The sequence below is a fragment of the Oncorhynchus gorbuscha genome, linkage group LG02 (genome assembly GCF_021184085.1).
Source record: "Oncorhynchus gorbuscha isolate QuinsamMale2020 ecotype Even-year linkage group LG02, OgorEven_v1.0, whole genome shotgun sequence".
Taxonomy (NCBI): domain Eukaryota; kingdom Metazoa; phylum Chordata; class Actinopteri; order Salmoniformes; family Salmonidae; genus Oncorhynchus; species Oncorhynchus gorbuscha.
In genome coordinates, this window is record NC_060174.1 from 47104556 (window position 1) to 47125931 (window position 21376).

Here is a 21376-nt window from a genome sequence, read left to right on the forward strand (position 1 = left end):
CAATGTCTGTACTGTGAGATGCCTAAGACGGCGCTACAGGGAGACTGGACGGACAGATGATCGTCCTCAGTGGCAGACCACGTGTAACAACACCTGCACGGGATTGGTACATCCAAACATTACACCTGCGGGACAGGTACAGGATGGCAACAACAACTGCTTGAGTTACACCAGGAATACACAATCCATCCATCAGTGCTCAGGCTGTCCGCAATAGGCTGAGAGAGGCTGAACTGAGGGCTTGCAAGTTTGCTGAAAATAAACGCAGTTGACCGTGAGAGGACTTTTTTTGCTGAGTTTATATATACACACACACATTACCGTTCAAAAGTTTGAGGTCACTTAGAAATGCCTTTGTTTTTCAAAGAAAAGCACTTAAAATATCAAATTGATCAGAAATATTGTGTAGACATTGTTAATGTTGTAAATGACTATTGTAGCTGGAAACAGCTGATTAAAGAAAAATGGAATATCTACATAGCCGTACAGAGGCAGGTTAATCATTTTAAAAGGCTAATTGGTCATTAGAAAACCCTTTTGCAATTATGTTAGCACAGCTGAAAACTGTTGTGCTGATTTAAGAAGCAATAAAACATATTTTCGACTAGTTGAGTATCTGTAACATCAGCATTTGTGGGTTTGATTACAGGCTCAAAATGTCCAGAAACAAAGCACTTTCTTCTGAAACTCGTCAGTCTATTCATGTTCTGAGAAATGAAGGCTATCCCATGCGAGAAATTGTCAAGAAACTGAAGATCTCGTATATTGCTGTGTACTACTCCACAGAACAGTGCAAACTGGCCCTAACCAGAATAGAACGAGGAGTGGGAGGCCCCGGTGCACAACTGAGCAAGAGGACAAGTACATTAGTGTCTAGTTTGAGAAAGACTCCTCACAAGTCCTCAACTGGCAGCTTCATTAAATGGTACCCACAAAACACTAGTCTCAACGTCAACATTGAAGAGGCGAACCCGGAATGCTCGAATTCTAGGCAGAAGCATGTGACATAACATTTTATTTGATCGGGTTTCTGATATGGGCCTACGGTATGGTACTAATTTGTCTCAAGCATGCCTGTACTTCAGAATCCAAAAATAATCAGCTACATTTTGAGAAGTGATTGTGTGCCCATATGGGAGGGGGGGGGGGGGGGTCGCAAGCTTTGAACCACTGCTTTTTGTGGGGGGGGTCGCGGGTCAAAGTTGGAGAACCACTGAGCTAGCAGGCAGAGTGCTGATTTGCTGTACAGCAATAGGATCGGGTGCAGAGCCAATGTCAAATTGTAGGGAGAGTTGATTTCCTGTAAATATCCAGCTACAAAACATTTTGGTAATCAAAAAATTAACTCTTTACTTTGTAAATATACCAGCAATTGGGTATCAAGGCAACAATTACTAGCAGAGGCTTAGCTACTGGTCTTTTGGTATGTCGAAATTGAGAATTCACTTATGACGCTGACATTTTGAATTTGTTAAAATGTAATTATTACAATCTATGTTATAGACAAAGTAATAAAGTTCTGTCTGGTAGCCTCAAATAAAGATTGGTAGTTGAACTAGTCATAGCATGTATAGATAAAAAATGTTTACTTGACTTGCTGTTAGAATGCATGACTTGCACTTGACTCGAGACTTGCTTGTTCTACTTGGAACTCGACTGGAGACTCGGACCTTGAGACTTGCTTGTGACTGGAATAATAGTGACTTAGTCCCACCTCTGGTAATTACACATTTGATCAGTTTCATCAATTTATAGACTGCCCTCTGCAGCTGAGATTTTATTTAACAATATGTATTTCAAATGTACATCTTCCCTTTGGGCATCCCAATATTCACTGGCAGCATGTTCAGAATAAATGCACATGTCCTAGAAAATAAAATATATCCATATTGGTCTTAATAGTAATATATGCCATTTAGCAGACACTTTAATCTGAAGTGATTTAGTCATGCATTCATACATTTTACGTATTGGTGGCCATGGCAACCGGCTGGAATGATTTCCCTTTGCCCGGTGTGCCCACACTTAGCCTGCATTTAACATTCACATGTGATTAACCACAAGTTAGCCTTCTCTTCCCTATGAGACCTCGTAAGAAGTTGCAAAGACCCTTGTTCTGCACCACTGTGTCCACGGTGACACATCGCCCTGGCCTGAAGAGTACCACAGTCCACCTCCAACTATCCAAGTACTTAGACAACCCTTAGGATGTAGTCTATAAAAACCATTAGGATGTATCCCATACAACCCATCACATATTCAGTCAGGTTCATAATTATTGGCACCCTTGATAAGGATTAGTCAAAATGCTGTACAAAATAAATTATACAAATACTGAGCTACATTGTATGGTTAAAAAAATGTGGGACATTAAGTAGGATGACATGAGCTTTTTGACCACGTACACCAGTGGTGGGTTTGGTGTTGAAAAACAGCATATGTGACTTAAGGAAACTAGGCGTATGTTGAACGTCACAGGAGAGGTATCAATGTGTTTTTTGGCAAATGCCTTCTGGAACGTGAACTTTCATTAACTTTTCATGTAGCATGCTTCTGTCTAACATTAGCTGCTCAGTATGTGTAGATAAACCTTTCTAATGATGATAAAAAAAAAAAAGATATCATGAAGAACTGTAAAAGTGTCACAAATCTCCACTTTCTGGAGGACCGAGTTTTGAAATCAGTGGAAGGCAGAGTGATATGTAAGGAGATGTTGAAAATTCTGACGTTTGATTGAAAATATGCGGATGGAGAACACCCAAAAGGCTGTTGTATAAAAACACTGGATTACATCTTCAAACTAAGTGCAACCATGGCTTCCTTGACAGAAGGAGAAGTGTTCATCCATGTATACGGTGAAGAGAGTCCAGCTAGCGAGCATTGAAGTTAATGCGTACTGTTAGCTAGCTAATGTTAGCTGGCTGGCTCGCTAACATTACGTGTATGATCTGTGTATTAATATTGTTCGTATCTCAGAAAGCCATTACTCGTTATAGCCCAATGTTAGCTAGCCAACATCGAACCTAATTGCTTAGCTTCACCTACCAAATCAAATCAAATCTAATTTTATTTGTCACATACACATGGTTAGCAGATGTTAATGCGAGTGTAGCGAAGTGCTTGTGCTTCTAGTTCCGACAATGCAGTAATAACCAACTAATCTAACTAACAATTCCAAAACTACTGTCTTATACACAGTGTAAGGGGATAAAGAATATGTACATAAAGATATATGAATGAGTGATGGTACAGAGCAGCATAGGCAAGATCCAGTAGATGGTATCGAGTACAGTATATACATATGAGATGAGTATGTAAACAAAGTGGCATAGTTAAAGTGGCTATTGATACATGTATTACATAAGGATGCAGTAGATGATATAGAGTACAGTATATACGTATGCATATGAGATGAATAATGTAGGGTATGTAACATTATATTAGGTAGCATTGTTTAAAGTGGCTAGTGATATATATTTTACATTTCCCATTATTAAAGTGGCTGGAGTTGGGTCAGTGTCAGTGTGTTGGCAGCAGCCACTCAATGTTAGTGGTGGCTGTTTAACAGTCTGATGGCCTTGAGATAGAAGCTGTTTTTCAGTCTCTCGGTCCCAGCTTTGATGCACCTGTACTGACCTCGCCTTCTGGATGATAGCGGGGTGAACAGGCAGTGGCTCGGCAGATTAATGCATGGTAGTAACATGAGTTGGGATAATGGGTAATTGTTTAGCTAGCTAGCGAAGACTCCACTACACAAGTAACAATTTCACTGTAACGTTCACACTTTCTGTATCCTGTGCATGTGACAAATTTATATTTGATTTGATAGTGTGTGTTTACCAGAGACTGTAATGTGAAGAACATGACTTGCACTAAATTCAAATTAGGATATAATATTAGGCCAACGAGACTGTCCAAGTTCTTAAAATACTGCGGTAGAATGCCCTGCTTTTCTGTAATTAGTGCGCCACTAACTTCTAAATAATGATCTTGTTGAGAGTTTATTTTCCTCTAATTAATACAAATTAGCGTCTACATTTCTTGCCGATTTGGGGGTTTTAGGCTTGGTTTCTGTATAAGCACTTTGACATATGCTGATGTATAAGGGTTTTATAAATAGATGTGATTTGAGCTAAGGTTAAGATGTTGTCAGCTATGACATGGTCATTATTTGAACTGGCTAGCCAGCTAACTTAATGAACCAAAACATTGTTTAGGAAGTTGCTTTTAGTTGCCTGGTTTGCTAGATTGACATATACAAAAATCATTTTTAAATGGATTGGTTTATTGGTGTTAAAATACACCAGTCATACTATTTTGGACCACCAGGCTGCTGTTGTCATGCAGCCTGTTTTTGTGTTTTATACTTTTTCATAACGACAACGAAAAGTTTGCTCTCAGGTGATGATAGTTTGTTCATGATTTCACTGTGCCAATTGTGTACAGACATGTCGATAGACCTAGTATAAGCTAACCTTTTAATCTTTGGTTGTTTAGTACACTACCGTACTCAATCTGTTAGCACATGTCCTCACCTGACTCCTTAAAGAGATGGGTGGGGTTAGGGCTGTTGCGGTCAAATTGTCAGCCAGTAATTGTGAAGCAAATAACTGTCTGTCTCACGGTAATTGACCGTTAATTAACATCAATGGGTTCCACACATGCAAGCTGCTGATGCGGGCTTTTGCAACATCTACATTTTAAGTCCAAAGTGGAATAAATCAATTTAGTTGCCTGTACACTTTATTTTAGGAAGGTCTTTCCTATGAAACATGAAGTGCCTTTATTTTATATTATGACTTTATTGTAAGAATATAATATAATTTTCCCGAGCTAGTGTGCACATGTAGCCGTTATTGCGTTCAGCTTAAAAAGTGATAATTTAAAACCGGTTATTTATGATTGAGTTATTTGTAACAATGATACAAACCTTAATGTCTTATGAAATCAAAACATATGGGCTGCATGATTCCACTATATTGATGTAAAAAAAAAAAGGCATACACTATTTGTTGCAGTGTAATTAATTGCCTGTTTCGATTTAAAATGGCCAATTATCAGCTGGGCAGTCTAAACGCCACCAGCATTTATATATATATATTTTGTTCTTTAACTATTCAAGTCGGTTACGAACAAATTCTTATTTACAATGACTGCCAAACCTGGACCATGCTGGGCCAATTGTGCACCGCCCTTTGGGACTCCCATTCACGGCTGGGTGTGATACAGCCTGGATTCGAAGCAGGGACTGTAGTGACACCTCTTGCACTGAGATGCAGTGCCTTAGACCGCTGCGCCACTTGGGAGCCCAAAATTTAAGCTTACACACAGTTTTTGTTCATGGTCTTCTATTTTTTACTGAAGGCAACAAAAAGCAGCATGGTGACATTAGCATTGTGAGAAATGGTGCCCGTAGGCTACTTAGGCTTTCAAATAGGAATTTTCATAGATATTTTTTGGTTGGTTATTATGTTCATGTAAAAACAATTATGAATAATAACAGTAATACATGTAAAGCCAAAGCACATGTGATGAATAAAAAAATACTTATAATTATGTAAATAAAGACACAACGGAAAATAACTATTGCGCTCAAAGCCTCTACAGGATCCGTGGGACGGTTGAGCTAATGTAGGCAGCGATTAGCATGAGGTTGTAAGTAACAAGAAAATTTCCCAGGACAAAGACATATCTATGGGCAGAAAGCTTAAATTCTTGTTAATCTAACTGCACTGTCCAAGTTACAGTAGCTATTACAGTGAAAGAATACCATTCTATTGTTTGAGGAGAGTGCACAGTTATGAATTTAAATGTATTATTTAACCTATTAGGCATATTTGGGCAGTCTTGATACAAAGATTTGAACAGAAATCAGTCTAAAACAATTGCACATTGCTGCTATCTGGTGCCCAAAATTTATCCTGGGCTGGAATAATGCATTATGGCCTTTCTCTTGCATTTCAAAGATGATGGTGCAAAAAAAACACGTTTTTTTATTTAAAAAATAAAATATTTTACCAGATCTAATGTGTTATATTCTCCTACATTAATTTCACATTTCCACAAACTTAAGTGTTTCCTTTCAAATTGTATCAAGTATATGCATATCCTTGCTTCAGGTCCTGAGCTACAGGCAGTTACATTTGGGTATGTCATTTTAGGTGAACATTCAAAAAAATGGGCAGATCTTTAAGTGGTTCTGCCTATTCGATTTAAGAAACATGGTGTCTCTTGATCGAAACTTTATAGCCTAACTTTGGCGAGTGCGAGCCTATGATAGTGGACTGAAACAATAGCCGTTTATAGGCAACGGGCAGCTTAACTGTCCTGCAATACACTGCCCATCTTTTTTTTCTTTTTTGTTAGCTCTTGTTGTGTGTGTGTCCTGTTAAAAGTTGTAAAATGGGCTTGACTGACGACACTGTCACACAGTTCTCCCCAGGTAGGATATCAGTGAAGTCCGGCACAGGCTTCAGTGCGGCATTGATCGTTTGCAGAACATTGACCTGCCATGACTGATCTAAATGCTTGTGGTCTCGATCGTCAATCAATACCCGTCGTATGGCCAGGACCTGCTCCAAAACTTTGTTTGTGTTTTATAATCCTGCAGGATTAAAATATTTATTCCCTTGCATTTCATATAATTTGATGTATACAATTTATTAATCTAGGACCAACATCTTGGTAACAAATTGTAGCTTGTATTTGATTTAAATAGCCTAAAATTAATAGAATGAAATGTGCACATCATTCAATTAGTAGGACTAATTGTATTTGATTTAAATAGCCAAACATTTATGGAATGCATTAGGCATAATTTCATATACAGTACCAGTCAAAAGTTTGGACACACCTACTCATTCCAGGGTTTCTTTATTTTTACAATTTTCTACATTGTCGAAGGCCCGGGTTGTGTGTTTTGCAACACCTTCTGTGACTGCCAGATGCAGTTTGTGTCCAAAGCAGTTAAGCCATGGCCAACCCAACTGCCTCACCCGGCCACAATGTTTGCCCTGTTGTCAGTTGTGCTACAGGACACTTTCTTCTCATCCAATGCCCATTCTGCCAACACGGACCGGAGAGCTTCACTCAGATTGTCCGCAGTATGGTTCTCTGGCATATAGGTTGTCTCAAGACAATGGGGCATATGAGACCAATCACTGGATATGTAGTGAACAGTCCGGCTCATGTATGGGGTCATGTTTACTCTAGACCAAATATCTGTTGTGAGAGAAATTGGGCATGTCTTGAGTTCTTGGATAATTTCTCCCCTCACTTTCTTATACATATTGGGAACAGCCTTTTGTGAAAAGCATGCTCTCGATGGTAACTCATACTGATTGTCCTGTATGAAAAGGAACATTTTTTTTTTTAAATAACCAAAAAATATGACATCTTATTTTGCTACATAAGACTGACTCAAACAGGTCGTTCACATGTGCAGAAAGTACCTCATACTTGCGGTGAAATATGATGATGGATCTTTGTTATTGGGCTATTTTACTTTCACTGGTACTGGGGCCCTTGTTAAGGTCAACAACATCATGAAATTTAACAAGTATTAGGACATTTTAGGCAAAAAGTTGGTTGCCTCTGCCAGGAGGATGACACTTGTGGATCTTCCAGCAAGAAAATAATCCCAAACACAAATCAAAATTCAAAGAAAAACACAGTAATCGTTGTCAAATAATTGACCTCAATCAATATTTTGCAATGGCCATCTGTCTCCGGGCTTGAACCCCATTGAAAACCTGTTGTTTGAATTGAAGAGGGAAGTCCATAAGAGCAGACGAAGGGTATCAAGGATCTGGAAAGATTCTGTATGGAGGAATGGTCTAAGATCCCTCCCAACGTGTTCTCCAATCTCATTAAATAAATTAGAATTGGGAGGGAGCTAGAGGATTAAATCATGGTGACAATTTTGCCCCATCTTTAAAAAAATGTATTACTACTTGTTAAACAAAATATCTTTGTCTGAGCATTTATGTAGTAATAAAATGTCCCAAGTCTTTTTAAAATCTTTCTCAAGGGTGCCAATAATTATGGACCTGACTGTATTTATTATTGTATTATAACCCTTAGATTAGTGGTATACTCCATTCAACCTCTAAAAATGTGGTGTCCTACAATGCTTAGATTACAGCAAAGCCCTGAGTACAACCTTTAGTGACATACTGCTCCTTGCAACCCTTATTATGCATGAAACACATTGAGAATCTCACTGCAGATAGGTACTTATCACAGTGGGAGGCTTTCCTTCTCTTGCTTGAACAAAAGCTCTACCTGCTGCATGATGAACCTGCCGTTTCTACTTGTAGAATCGCAATGCTAGTCAGTAACCAACAACTTTACTTTGAGCCACTCAATCCTACCAGTTTGTCTGAGCTATTAGATTACTTACAGTGAAGCCTTGTTTTTAACTAGACCTGACGTCTCTGTTTTGCATGGATACGATATGTCATGCTTGTGCCATGCCTCATGACGGGTGCCATGTGTTCAAAATCTTCAAGCTATTGTGATTTGTCTGCGCTTGTGAGGCTGGTTGGACGTGCTGCCAAATTCTCAAAAAATGCCGGAGGCTGCTTATGGTAGAGAAATATAAACATTACAATTCTCTGGCAACAGCTCTGTTGGACATTCCTGCAGTCACCATGCCAACTGCACGCTCCTTCAACTTGAGACATATGTGGCATTGTATTGTTTGACAAAACTGTACATCTTAGTGGCCTTTCATTTTCCCCAGCACAGGGTACACCTGGATGGATTATCTTGGCAACAGAGAAAAGCTCACTAACCGTGATGTAAACAAATTTGTGCGTATGGAACACTACATGTTGCGTTTATATTTTTGTTCAGTATAGAAGCTCCAAAAAGGTTGTGCATGCATTGGCTGGGAAACGAACCCGGGCCTGGCAGCGTGAGAATTCTACCACTGAACCACCAATGTTTAGCTGTGAAGAAAAGGGTCCCTCTGTTTCTGAAGGAGAGAAGAATGCCACGGCACAGCAGGGTTGGAAGGGGGGGGAATTGGGGAAAGGCAGTCGTAAATTTGGTGGAATGAACGAACAGACCTGCAGAGAACCTAGAAGATGTTTGTCTGTGCTCAGATAAACGTTGGGAACTGAGGAGGATCTGTCACGATAAATGTTTGCTCATTCATTTACATGGAGCCAGTTCGGACACACATACAGTGCATTCGGAAAGTATTCAGGCCCCTTCCCTTTCTCCACATTTTGTTACATTAGCCTTATTTTAAGTATTTTCCCTTATCAAATCTACACTCACTACCCCATAATGACAAAGCGCAAACAGATTTCGCCAAATGCATTTAAACTTAGTTTTTCACAATTTCTTGACATTTAATCCTAGTAACAATTCCCTGTTTTAGGTCAGTTAGGATCACCAGTTTATTTTAAGAATGTGAAATGTCAGAATAATAGTAGTGATTTATTTCAGCTTTTATTTCTTTCATCCCATTCCCAGTGGGTCAGAAGTTTACATACGCTCAATTAGTATTTGGTAGCATTGCCTTTAAATTGTTTGACTTGGGTTAAATGGTAGTGGCCAGACTGAAGCCACCCTTTGGTAAAAGGCACATGACAGCCCACTTGGAGTTTGTCAAAAGGCACCTAAAGGACTATGAGAAACAAGATTGAATTCTTTGGCCTGAATGCTAAGCATCACGTCTGGAGGAAAACTCACACCATCCCTACTGTGAAGCATGGTGGTGGCAGCATCATGCTGTAGGGGTTTGTTATTCAGTGGCAGGGACAGGGAGGCTAGTCAGGATTGAGGGAAAGATGAATGGAGCAAAGTACAGAGATTATTGATGAAAACCTGCTCCAGAGCACTCAGAACCTCAGACTGGGGCGAAGGTTCACTTTCCAAACGGACAATGACCCTAAGCACACAGACAAGACAACGCAGGAGTGGCTTCTAGACAAGTCTATGAATGTCCATGAGTGGCCCAGTCCAGCCAGAGCCCAGCCAGAACCCGATCGAACATCTCTGGAGAGACCTGAAAATAGCTGTGAAGCAACGCTACCCATCCAACCTGACAGAGCTTGAGAGGATCTGCAGAGGAATGGGAGAAACTCTCCAAATACAGGTGTGCCAAGCTTGTAGCGTCATACCCAAGAAGACTTGAGGCTGTAAGCTTCAACAAAGTACTAATTGCAGGGTCTGAATACAATTTTTTTATTTTTTATATATGTGCAAACATTTCTAAACCTGTTTTTGCTTTGTCATTATGGGGTATTGTGTGTAGATTGATGGGGGGGAAAGAACTATTTAATCAATTTTAGAATAAGGCTGTAATGTAGCAAAATGTGGAAAAAGTCAAGTGGTCTGAATACTTTCCGAATGCACTGTAGATAAACTCCAGATTTCCCATAGTTCCTGCTGGCCTAGCTGTGCTGTGTTTCTGAAAGCTTGTGCATTGTGTCCTCTAGTCTAGAGCAATGGTAACTTGCTAAGCTGCTGAATTGCCCAGATCTGTCGTGCAGTCCGACACCTATGTCTCATTTTATGTGGGTCTACTGTTTTCTGTTATACCTGACCATGCCTCAAAGGCCTCTACAGTGTTTGATCTTCCTCTGTATTGTTTCTGTTTCCCTCTGTGGCTTTTTAGTATCTGCTGTTACCTATTTTGGAGTATGTGTTCCCATAACGTTGTCTTGTGTACTTCCTTTCTTACCCGTTTTCTCTCCTGGACAGTGCTGACCGGTCACAGGTGACCCTTGACCTTGATGGGATAGTTCAGGTGCTGGACCGCCACCTGCATGACTCCTCCACCGGCATGATGACCCGCATCGCCGTGCTCAAGTGGTTGTACCACCTCTACATCAAGACACCTCGCAAAGTGGGTCGTATTACCAATGCTGCTCCTTTCTTTGGAGTGTTTTACAGTATGTCTATTAGCACACTGATCTGTGTGTGTCTATTTGTGTGCCTTTGTGATGAGTAGATGTTCCGGCACACAGACAGTCTGTTCCCCATGTTGCTGAAGACCCTCTCTGATGAGTCTGATGAGGTGAGTACTACATGCACCCCCAGTTGAGTATCTCACTAATGTTAAAGGTCAAGGTTGAACAGCAATCCATGCTTTTGGTTTTGTTTACTTGGCCACTGTTTCAACTGCTTACATTTGAGCATTTGTGGCAAATCTAATTGGCCAGGTAAAGAACCAAAGCATTGATTGCTGACTTGCCTTACACTGGTTTCCTTACGATGTAAGCAATTTGTAATTTGGCTGAACTATCTTTTACAAAAGTAACCAACCTCACCCCATCTATTACTCAGGTCATTCTTAAGGACCTGGAGGTTCTGGCTGAGATTGCGTCATCCCCAGCAGGACAGACCGATTCCTCAGGCTCCTGTGATAATTCTGACAGCAAACTGGAGCTTCAGGTTCCTGATGGGTCCAAGGCAGGCCCACAGACAGTCGTGGGTGAGTAGAAAATGCCTCTGGAACAGTAGTATGATGCATAAAAGTAAATTATGCATTAATTCTCACCCACCTAATGTCCTGTAACCCTGGTTCCAAAATAGGTGACTCGTCGCCCTCCACCCCCAGCATGAACTCTTACTTCTACAAGTTCATGATCAACCTCCTGAAGCGCTTCTGCCTGGAGAGAAAGCTGCTGGAGAACAGAGGAGCCTTCATTATCAGGTAGTGACATATGTGCATCAATGACCTGCGACATTGGTATAGACTCACATATTCCTGTGAATTTTTTATTGTTGCTGAAACTCAAAGTTTCTCAAGACCATGGATTTTTGTATATTTTTCAACCTACTCCACCCCCTGGGATTGTTTGTAGTTTGTTACCCATCACCTCTCACTCTCCTTGCACTCACCCCCCCCCCCCCAGGCAGTTGTGTCTGCTTCTGCACGCAGAGAACATATTCCACTCCATGGCAGACATCCTGTTGAAGGAAGAGGACCTGAAGTTTGCATCCACCATGGTGCAGACGCTCAACACAATCCTGCTCACCTCTGCAGAGCTCTTTCAGCTGCGCAACCAGCTCAAGGACCTGCGCACACAGGTAATGCCTGGCTGACCACCAATTCCATTTGAATTCAGGACATTTCCAATTTAAAAAATGAAAGCATTTTGAAAAATGTGCGGAATTTTATTTCACTTCTTGAACGGGCAGAATTGTAATGGAATTGAACCCAACCCTGTTGACCCAATGAGGTATAGTTTTCCCTGCTGTGTGTATCCTCATGTTAACTGTGTTTTGCACCCCCTGCAGGAGAGTTGTGCCCTGTTCTGCTGCCTGTATCGTTCTTGGTGTCACAACCCTGTGGCCACCGTGTCTCTCTGCTTCCTGACCCAGAACTACCGCCATGCCTATGACCTCATCCAAAAGTTGTATCCTTTCTGGTTGTCTTTGATATACATTTTGCATATCAGCATTGTTGCACCTCGTAGTGTATGCCTATTGGTATATTATGGCAGACCATGTTTCCTTAATGTTAGCCATTTAGCGGTGATTTGGAGGTGACTGTAGACTTCCTCATGGAAGTTGACAAGCTGGTACAGTTGATCGAGAGCCCCATCTTTACCTGTGAGTCCCACAGATCAATATTGGATCAGAACACACACAGTCGATCCCAAACCACCCACTCGCCCCTACCAACTCAAACGGATGGCCCTCCGTTTTAATGTGTTTCTAATGGAACTTTTGAGGGCGACTTAAGAGTTGCGAGGGGGATCAACCCTTCAACTTTGGGACACACTTGTGACTTGAATGATGCAATTCATGTTCCACATGTCAATAATAAAACAAGCATGAAGTTCAAATGATCAAATTCCCTCTGTTGTTTTACAAGATAAAACCTCAGTAACAGTTAAAACATTTCATTTGGGCAGTATTTGTTGTTACATGTGTCAAGCCTTAGACGTAACACACCTCTCCAAACATATCGCTGTGTGTATCGGGAAAGCACTTCGCCCTGGAGCCTGCAGCCTTGCTGGCTAGGCTGAGTTTCTATCGGAAGGTGTAATTAGCCCCTACACCCTCAATTTTCACTCCCTCAGCTTTGGTACACTGGTGCATATGGCAGATGTGTGCATGAATGTGCAAATGGAAGGGGAAGGTACTGATTTGGGATTCAGCCGCACTACAAACTCACACACTAGCCTACCAACCGGTCTCTCAACGGTTTGTTTTTATAGACTTGCGTCTCCAACTGCTGGATGTGGAGAACAACCCATACCTGATCAAGGCCCTGTACGGCCTGCTGATGCTGCTGCCCCAGAGCCAGGCCTTCCAGCTGCTCTCCCACCGCCTGCGCTGTGTGCCTAACCCAGAGCTTATGAGGACAGTGTGAGTAGAACTAAACACTGTGTTATTGTGGTGTGCAGAATTCTATTACCATGGCCATTACAATATTCATCATAACACTTCTCATCGGCTGTGCCCCATATGCATATGTATTGTTTATAATTTATCTGGAAGCATGTTTTTATGTTGCAGGGATGAGTCAAAGTACATTGAGTCTAAGCCTGTTGGCACCAAGCGTCCGGCCTACACCCACATGGACTACAATGACCTGCTGCAGCACTTTGACCGTGTCCAGAGCAAACACCTGGAGGTACGCCACCAGCGCTCAGGCCGCGCTGACCACCCAGACCGGAAGCTGATGCTGTGACGCATTGGGACCATCTTTGACCCCTGAGGCAGGGCACTGCGTCAAGCCTTCTCCCACGCATGCCCATACATGGCGACGCAAAACACCCCAACCGGTAACTTAAAGGAACCAAACTGAATGAAGACGGCTCATCTCTTGTTTAGGAGTACCCTTGTGCTAATACATTTTTTAGCCATTGAGCGTTCTGTAGGAATAAAGGACATCAATTTCGATTTTTATTTTTTAAACAGTATTTTTGTTCAGGAAGTGTTGAGTTGCATACACACACACACTGCCCATACATTTGTATTTAACCCTGATTTCTCCAGATGCATGGACAATTTGTTTAGGCCCACCCAATCCTGTTGTAAGAAGTGACACTACCTTATTTTGACTGGAGGACGAACAAAGCTTGATATTAGGTCAGGGGAAACCGCTTGCATGTTATGTTTAGTTTTTTAAATAATGAACACCATCTTTGTTCTCACTATTTAAACTGCTTGATGTTACTTGGCAGGCCCATATTCCACAGTTGTCCCAAAAGACCTGTACGATGGACATGTTCTTCCGACTAGTTTTAGGCTCTTATTCCACAAAGCTAAACAACTGGACACTCCCTCCCCTGAATTAAGTCCTGCTTGTTGAACAGTGTTAAATAGATCTCTCTTGGCCCCTGAACTCTCCTCCACCCTTCCCTTCTCATTTCTCTCTTCTCTACAGCCAGTTCTCCCCCCCCCCCCAACTGACTGCTCTGCACCCCTTTTTTCTCTTTTGAACTGTTGTTATTTACTTGTTCTTATTGCTACCATACCTGCTTCCTGACCAGGCCTTCTGTAGACAGACTGACCTTGTGTTATCAAGTGAAACGTATAAAATAAAGTGGACCATGTATAATAATTTGACTTATTTCTTTTCATCAGCTCCTATAGTCTACTATGCATGTGTATGTAAACAGCAGGTGATGTCAGTCATGCTTTTATGGCTGGTGATTGATCTGTGGGTCCGGTGTTTGGATTCACAAGAACAAATCATTTCAGATTTTAGTTTTTAAAGCTTATATGAGATTTCATGCCACAAGTTGTTAGTACTTCATCTTGATCAAGGTAATTATCACTCTCAGCAGATGTAGCTAGCTGAGTAATGTTTTGTCATACATTAGCTACTGTAGCAGCTGGGCAGTAACAGTGGGGCAGGTGTGGGCTTATTTTAGACAAGGCTGATGGTGTGGTACTTGTCAGGTACCATGAATATGCAGTGTTTCAGTTTTGTTTACAGCTGATGCGTTTCGGTGATGCTGCTCAGACCCATTATAAACAAGAAAAGAGCGATCTAACTTGTTATTAGTAGGGATGTACAGATATAACATTTTTTGGGTGGGGCCGATACCGATATCAGATATTGTAGAGGCCTTTTAAGTGTTCTAGTAGACACACACACACCCAAAAATATCTTGTTGGCATTTACATATATTCCCATTGTTTTACTGGTAATCAAAACATGTTTCACTTACTTGCTGTTTCGTTATTCATTTGTTCAGTCTCAACCAGGATTTCATCATACATGTCAAGCAGTGAAGATTCAGCTCTGTCTGTCCGTGGCCTCTCTTCCTCCGTGCGCCCTGTAACTATGGCCGTTTCCATCTTGTCCAGCTGTGTCTAACATTTCAAGTAAACCCTGTTTCTTATCTGCATTGAAGTAGCGGTCCTTGTTCCTAGCGTCGAGCATGGTGACAACACAGTAAAGAGGCTCCGAATGCCTGGGGACGTGTGATGCGCGTTTGGAGCAATGCTGTCTGTTTCCAAGGCTCAGCCAACCGTTCACATAACAGAGTGCGACTGAGGAGAAAAGACAGTCAACTTGCTAGTTACAGCATCAGCGCACGCTCTGGAAAGACAGTTTACTGGGGTGTCTCAAAGACTAAACACTAGTTTACCATTTCATTTACAGCAGCGGGTCCCCTGAACGAGAACGAAGAGGTAGGTGAGAAGCCTGACCACGGAGACTGGGTGAGGTGATGAAGCGTACTTAATGACCTGTATCCGAAAAACAACTGGCATTTGTAAAGTTTGAGGTGAGGGAGAAAGTGTGGTGGAACAAGTAACGTTAACAGTTATTGTTAGGTATCTTGCTGGCTGGATCGAATTATCCGTTAGCTAGCCAGAGAAATGTTGCGCAACATTAGCCAATTTAACTGATCAAATCATTAAGTTTATGGTGTGTAAATGACCTGGCTAATGAAGTCAGACAGCTAAAGTTAAAACATCAGATGCGCTAACGTTAGTAACCCAACCAATTCGCTCTAGTATGAACTGGTAACGTTATACGACCCTGGCAATCTCAATGAAATGTTAACGAACTAACAACTATCTGTGAATGAATGTTTTCCCTCCACGGTATGTGGTCATTTTCAGAATGAGAGAATTAGGTGGAAATGAGGCGTAGAATGTATGCACACATGACTGTAAGTCGCTTTGGATAAAAGCGTCTGCTAAATGGCATATATTATTATATTATATATTATAAACCGTTAAGTGGAGCTGGGCCTGGCTTAAGCTAGATGCCACTATAGAGGTGAAAGGAACACCACACTTTCCTCTCATTTTTTAATACAGTGTATAAAAGGGGTATGCCAGGTATACTCTCTGCCTGAAAGAGTTAAATTATGCCAACAAAAGGTATGCTCTGCTGACCGCATTGTAGAACAGATGTCCACAGGAATAATGTGCAGTGCAGCTCAAAGATGTTGCTTTTGTCGTGTTGAACTTGACAGTAACACGCGCGTGTGTGTGAGAGGGGGGGGTTATTACTTTTTTTTTACTCAGTGAATGTTATTTTTGCACACATTCGTGTGCACTTGATTGATGTCTGCCATAATGGCCACTACAATAGAGCAAAAATATAATGCCGGTTTCATTCTATTTCTACTTAAGATGCCCCCCCACCACCAGAGCTGTTGCCAGAGAATTTAATGTGAATGTATTTCTCTGCCATAAGCCTCCTCCGTTTATAGAGCATTTGGCAGTTCGTCCAACCAGCCTCACAAACGCAGACCATGTGTATGGAGTCGTGTGTGCGAACGGTTTGCAGATGTCATTGTTGTGAAGGTTAAATAAATAAAAACAGTAATGGCGGTGTTATGGTATGGGCAGGCATAAGCTACGGACAACAAACACAATTGCATTTTATCGATGGCAATTGGAATACACAGAGACACCGTGACGAGATCGTGACGCCCATTGCCGTGCCATTCATACGCCGACATCACTCATGTTTCAGCATGATAATGCACGGCCCCATGTCGCAAGGATCTGTACACAATTCCTGGATGCTGAAAATGTCCCAGTTCTTCCATGGCCTGTATACTCACCACACCAGATACTGAGTGGTTTTCTGATCCATGCCCCAACCTTTTAAGAGATCTGTATTCCCATTCATGTGAAGTCATAGATTGGGGCCTAATTAATTTCTCAATTGACTGATTTTCTTATACAAACTAACTCAAACCTGAAATTGTTGCTTTTTATGTTTGTTCAGTGTACATCCACCCTTCTAGTGGTATCAAGATTTGGAACTATTGTAATCACTACCTTTTTTTGAGTTTTGAAAACGCAAAAACATTTAGTCCTGATTTTAAAAGTCAAATTGGATGACCAAATACGAATGCCGAAGGATTTGAATATTTTTTTATACCAGATTCTAAGATTTATTCCAATCCTATTGTTGAAATCCATTTCGAAAGGTTTTTGTAAAACTTGGCCCTGGGAACAGTTTTTCAAAAGTTCTGATCAGATTAAATCTCAATTGGGTATTTCAAAACTGAGATGTTTTGTTCTGAATTTCTGGATAGGGATTCGGGAATCTAATCTCACCTTTAAAGATGCACTCCAGCTGTTTTTGTTTTACTTTTCCCTGTTGAAAACATTACACATACATACAGTAATGTACACACAATTCATGGTAACAAAATGTTTTGAGCAAAATAGTGTATTTGTAGACTGCAAACTTCAAGTAGTAGGCCATTCAAGGAGTTGGTTTGATGGTGCCCTCTGCCTTCGGCGTCCTTTGCCTTCCGCGGCGTCCTCCTTTGCTTGCGTGAACAATAGACGGGTTGGTTTAGCAACAACACCAACACGTGCGCAACTATGGCGCAAAACAGAAGTGGTTGACGTGTCAATTATATTTCATCTCAATGTTTATTGAAAACAAATTCATTTGCACAATGAGCACTTCTCTCAAATACATTGTTAGTAGTTTATCTAGCGAATTACATTTTAGCATTGACATGGAATCAAAAGACCTCAAAACAAGATGCATGGGTCCAAGAACAAGAGACCTGAAACAAGCTACCTACAATTCCCCACATGGCAGCTTCTTGTCATTGTTGCTAGCTATCTTACCATTCAGAATCATAACAAAGCACAGCTTCCAGACCCATCAAAGCCTGTGCCTCTTGTTGGTGATGTCAGCCATCCCGTCTATAGAGGAGGAATAGAGAACAAAAGAGGAAAGGCCCACCCCTCATGTCATGAGGATACCTGGACCACATATTGAGATGTGCCTTAAATAAATCCGGTGATAAATTAGGTGAAAAGGGGACTGGAGTGTGACTTTAAGATGCTCTCCTATTGACTTTAAAACCCAGAAAAATAGACTTGGGATTTCAAGGGTTCATGTGCTCATTGTTGATTCCCAATGCAAACATCTGAATAGACAGGCAGACTTGTTTGAGCTGTGGTAAATATGAATAATTAAAGTTCCCAACAAATCCACTAGATGGCGGTGAATGCTCATCTCGTCCCTTAACGGCTGCATTGGACCTTTTATCTTAACATCAATTTCTGGGTTACAATTAAGTACCGTACTGTGATTGTTTTAAATTAAAATGGTAAAAAAAACACACAAAAAAACTTCTGAGTGGGGAATGTTATTGGCAGAGGTTTGGCACGCTTAATTTAACTCAATCCCAACAAAACGGGCTCTTGCACTAAAAGGGCATTATCATTTTCAAAATTTCACAGTATTATTCCAACTTCATAAAACACAGGAAAGTCAAGTTTCACTGCACTTGGCCTTTTAAGTAAATCATGAGAAATTGAGTGAAAAGGAGACAAGTAAGACTTTTAAATCAGGATTAAATGTCTTATGTTTTTCAGAAGGTGATTTAGGATAGTTTTGATGGCTTTTATGAAATATGGATAATCTTGAGCAGGCAGAAGGGTGGATTTACAAAGGTGAAAGGCACTACAAGCAAGGCATTTCAAATGTTCTTATGTCTGAAAACCATAGGTTCATTATGTTAAATTGATTGCATTGTATGTGGTCAGTTATATTGAGAAGTGTCAAATGTGTGTACTTCGTTATATAAAGGTAATTTATCCTTGTACCTTTTATGCAATTTACTCATTTCTGTTTTCCTATGACAGTGTAGAAGTAGTACCACAACCTGTCCAGTAGATGGCAAGGTGTAGGCCTGCTCAAAGCCCTGACAATCGAGATCATGTGACCATATCTATCTCGTACCAGTCCAGAGTTTGGACAAACCTACTCATTTTAGGGTATTTATTTATTTTTACTGTATTCTACATTTTAAAAGAATTAGTGAAGATATCAAAACTATGAAATAACACATATGGAATCATGTAGTAACCAACAACAAAGTTCAACGCAGCCACTTGATGAGTGGGTCGCAGTTGTAAATGAGAACTTGTTCTACCTGGTGAAATAACATTAAATAAAAAAATGACAGCTTTGCACACTCTTGGCATTCTCTTGAATGAGTAGGTGTCCAGACATGACTGGTACTGTACGTGGACACATCATTTCAGCAACTTTGAAAAAACAACGACTTTATATCGGAGTTATGCCTGTTGTTCACACGCGTATCTGCCCACTCATTAGCTAGAATGGTCTCACTTGAGCTCGCCTCCTCGCCTGCCTTCCATCTTTGAGGTCATGGATTTCCATTGTTAATGGTCAGTTGACCATCTTGTCAATATAAAAGTATATTTGATATACTTATAGGGCTTGTTAGGGACCATCAGTAAAATGACACAATCTACATGGTAATAAAATGTCCATAGCTCCAAATTTCAATGACTTAACCTCAAACCATCTACAAATGCATATACACATATTGAAAGCATTTAAAGATGCACTATGCAGAAATCTCACCAACATTTGCTAAAATTGGAATAATTCACCTAATTTCATTTTGACAAAACATGCAAGTATAGTGTTGAGAATCATTGTGCCATCTAAACCGCTGTGAAATATATTTTCCATAACAAAACATATTGTATTTTCAGCTGTTTGAATCTGGTGTACAAAACCGTAAAAGTAGTAAACTGAACTTAAGAACGGGTAGCATAGAAATAGCGCACATAGAAGAGGTCTATTGCTTCTTAGACATATTTTGGGTCAGCCAAAATGTTACATATTGCAGCTTTAATGAGACATAATCAATTTACATTGTGTAATGTATTGACGGTCACCACTAGCCCCACAGTCCGAAGTCAAACCGACTTTTCCACGGTCGCACACTGGCTGGCTGAAGCTAATTGCCAAAATAAGTTGTCTAGCTTGCTAGCTAGTCCAGGCTAGGCTATTTCCAGACACTAGACCTGGTTAGACTATTTCATGTTATCTAGAAGGGTGTGTGACTGTATTGTAATTGTGTACTGTTTTGGCAGAGTGAAAGTATAAACGCTTCCCACGTTTGAACACACACAAACGACACCCACATCAAAGCACACCTCCAAGGCCAAAATCTCATTGTCACATTTCCTAATGAGGAGACTTGAAACCGTGGCTAAATCAGGAAATTCAGCCCCCGTTTAAGTGCACAGACATTGCCGAGAGGGTATGTGGTCTGGCTCAGAGATTTTTAAAAACTTGGGCTTCAATTCACATGTCATGTAAAGCAATTTATACCGTATGATCCATTTCCAAGAAAACAAAGCCAGCTTATCAGAGTAAAGGTGCTCTGGAGGTGCTATTCAAAGTCTTACTGAAACATTCAGAGGGGCGGCAAGTAGCCTAGTGGTTAGAGCGGTGGACTTGTAACCGAAAGGTTGCAAGATCCAATCCCTGAGCTGACAAGGTAAAAATCTGTTCTACCCCTGAACAAGGCATCATTGAAAATAAGAATTTGTTAACTGACTTGCCTAATTAAATTCAGTGAAAGTTAAGTTATGGAAAACCTCAACACTAAGAACAGTTAAGAAAACTTTCAATAATGACCATAACTAAATGTTCACAACATTTAGAGAATGTTCTAAAATGTTTATTTAGTTACATTAAAATAACCTGTCATTTCTGTTCTCAGAGCCTTAAAACCTCCCAGGAAAACTTCTTGGTTCACTGCCAGCTTATACTTTATGCAATACTTTAGTCTCATTCTCTCTGAAAGTCCATGGACATACAACATGTGTATGATCATTATCTGAACCCCCCCTACAGAGATGGAGGATGCAGTTTTGATTCTGTACTTTACCCAAAACTGAATGGGATTTCAATGCTCATCTTTGTCACACATTTACCCCCTGCAGCGATTACACACAGAACACATTACTCAAAGACCGTTTCTGTACAAGTAAAATTAGACAATTACATCTTGCTAAAGCTTGGCTTTCCCAACAAGTTCAGAAGTGAATCAACAGATTCACAAGTAAAGTATTTGTCCCACTTGACAGCCTGTTATAGATAAACACATGCATTTTCCCATAGATATTTTTTTGG

The 21376-nt window shown here is 40.7% G+C and overlaps 1 protein-coding gene across 2 annotated transcripts in view; it reads left to right on the top strand.

The window, feature by feature from the left end:
• vac14 (vac14 homolog (S. cerevisiae)) overlaps positions 1-14536 on the top strand; it is a 28770-nt gene extending 14234 nt beyond the window's left edge. For both annotated transcript variants that reach the window (XM_046311395.1, XM_046311386.1), the window contains 9 exons: positions 10717-10861; positions 10967-11032; positions 11302-11449; positions 11551-11671; positions 11874-12048; positions 12259-12377; positions 12494-12573; positions 13185-13335; positions 13486-14536. In XM_046311395.1, the coding sequence (XP_046167351.1) occupies positions 10717-10861; positions 10967-11032; positions 11302-11449; positions 11551-11671; positions 11874-12048; positions 12259-12377; positions 12494-12573; positions 13185-13335; positions 13486-13660 (1180 nt within the window). In that variant the 3' untranslated portion in view covers positions 13661-14536. The remainder of the gene's footprint in view (positions 1-10716; positions 10862-10966; positions 11033-11301; positions 11450-11550; positions 11672-11873; positions 12049-12258; positions 12378-12493; positions 12574-13184; positions 13336-13485) is intronic.
• Positions 14537-21376: the final 6840 nt, after the last annotated feature.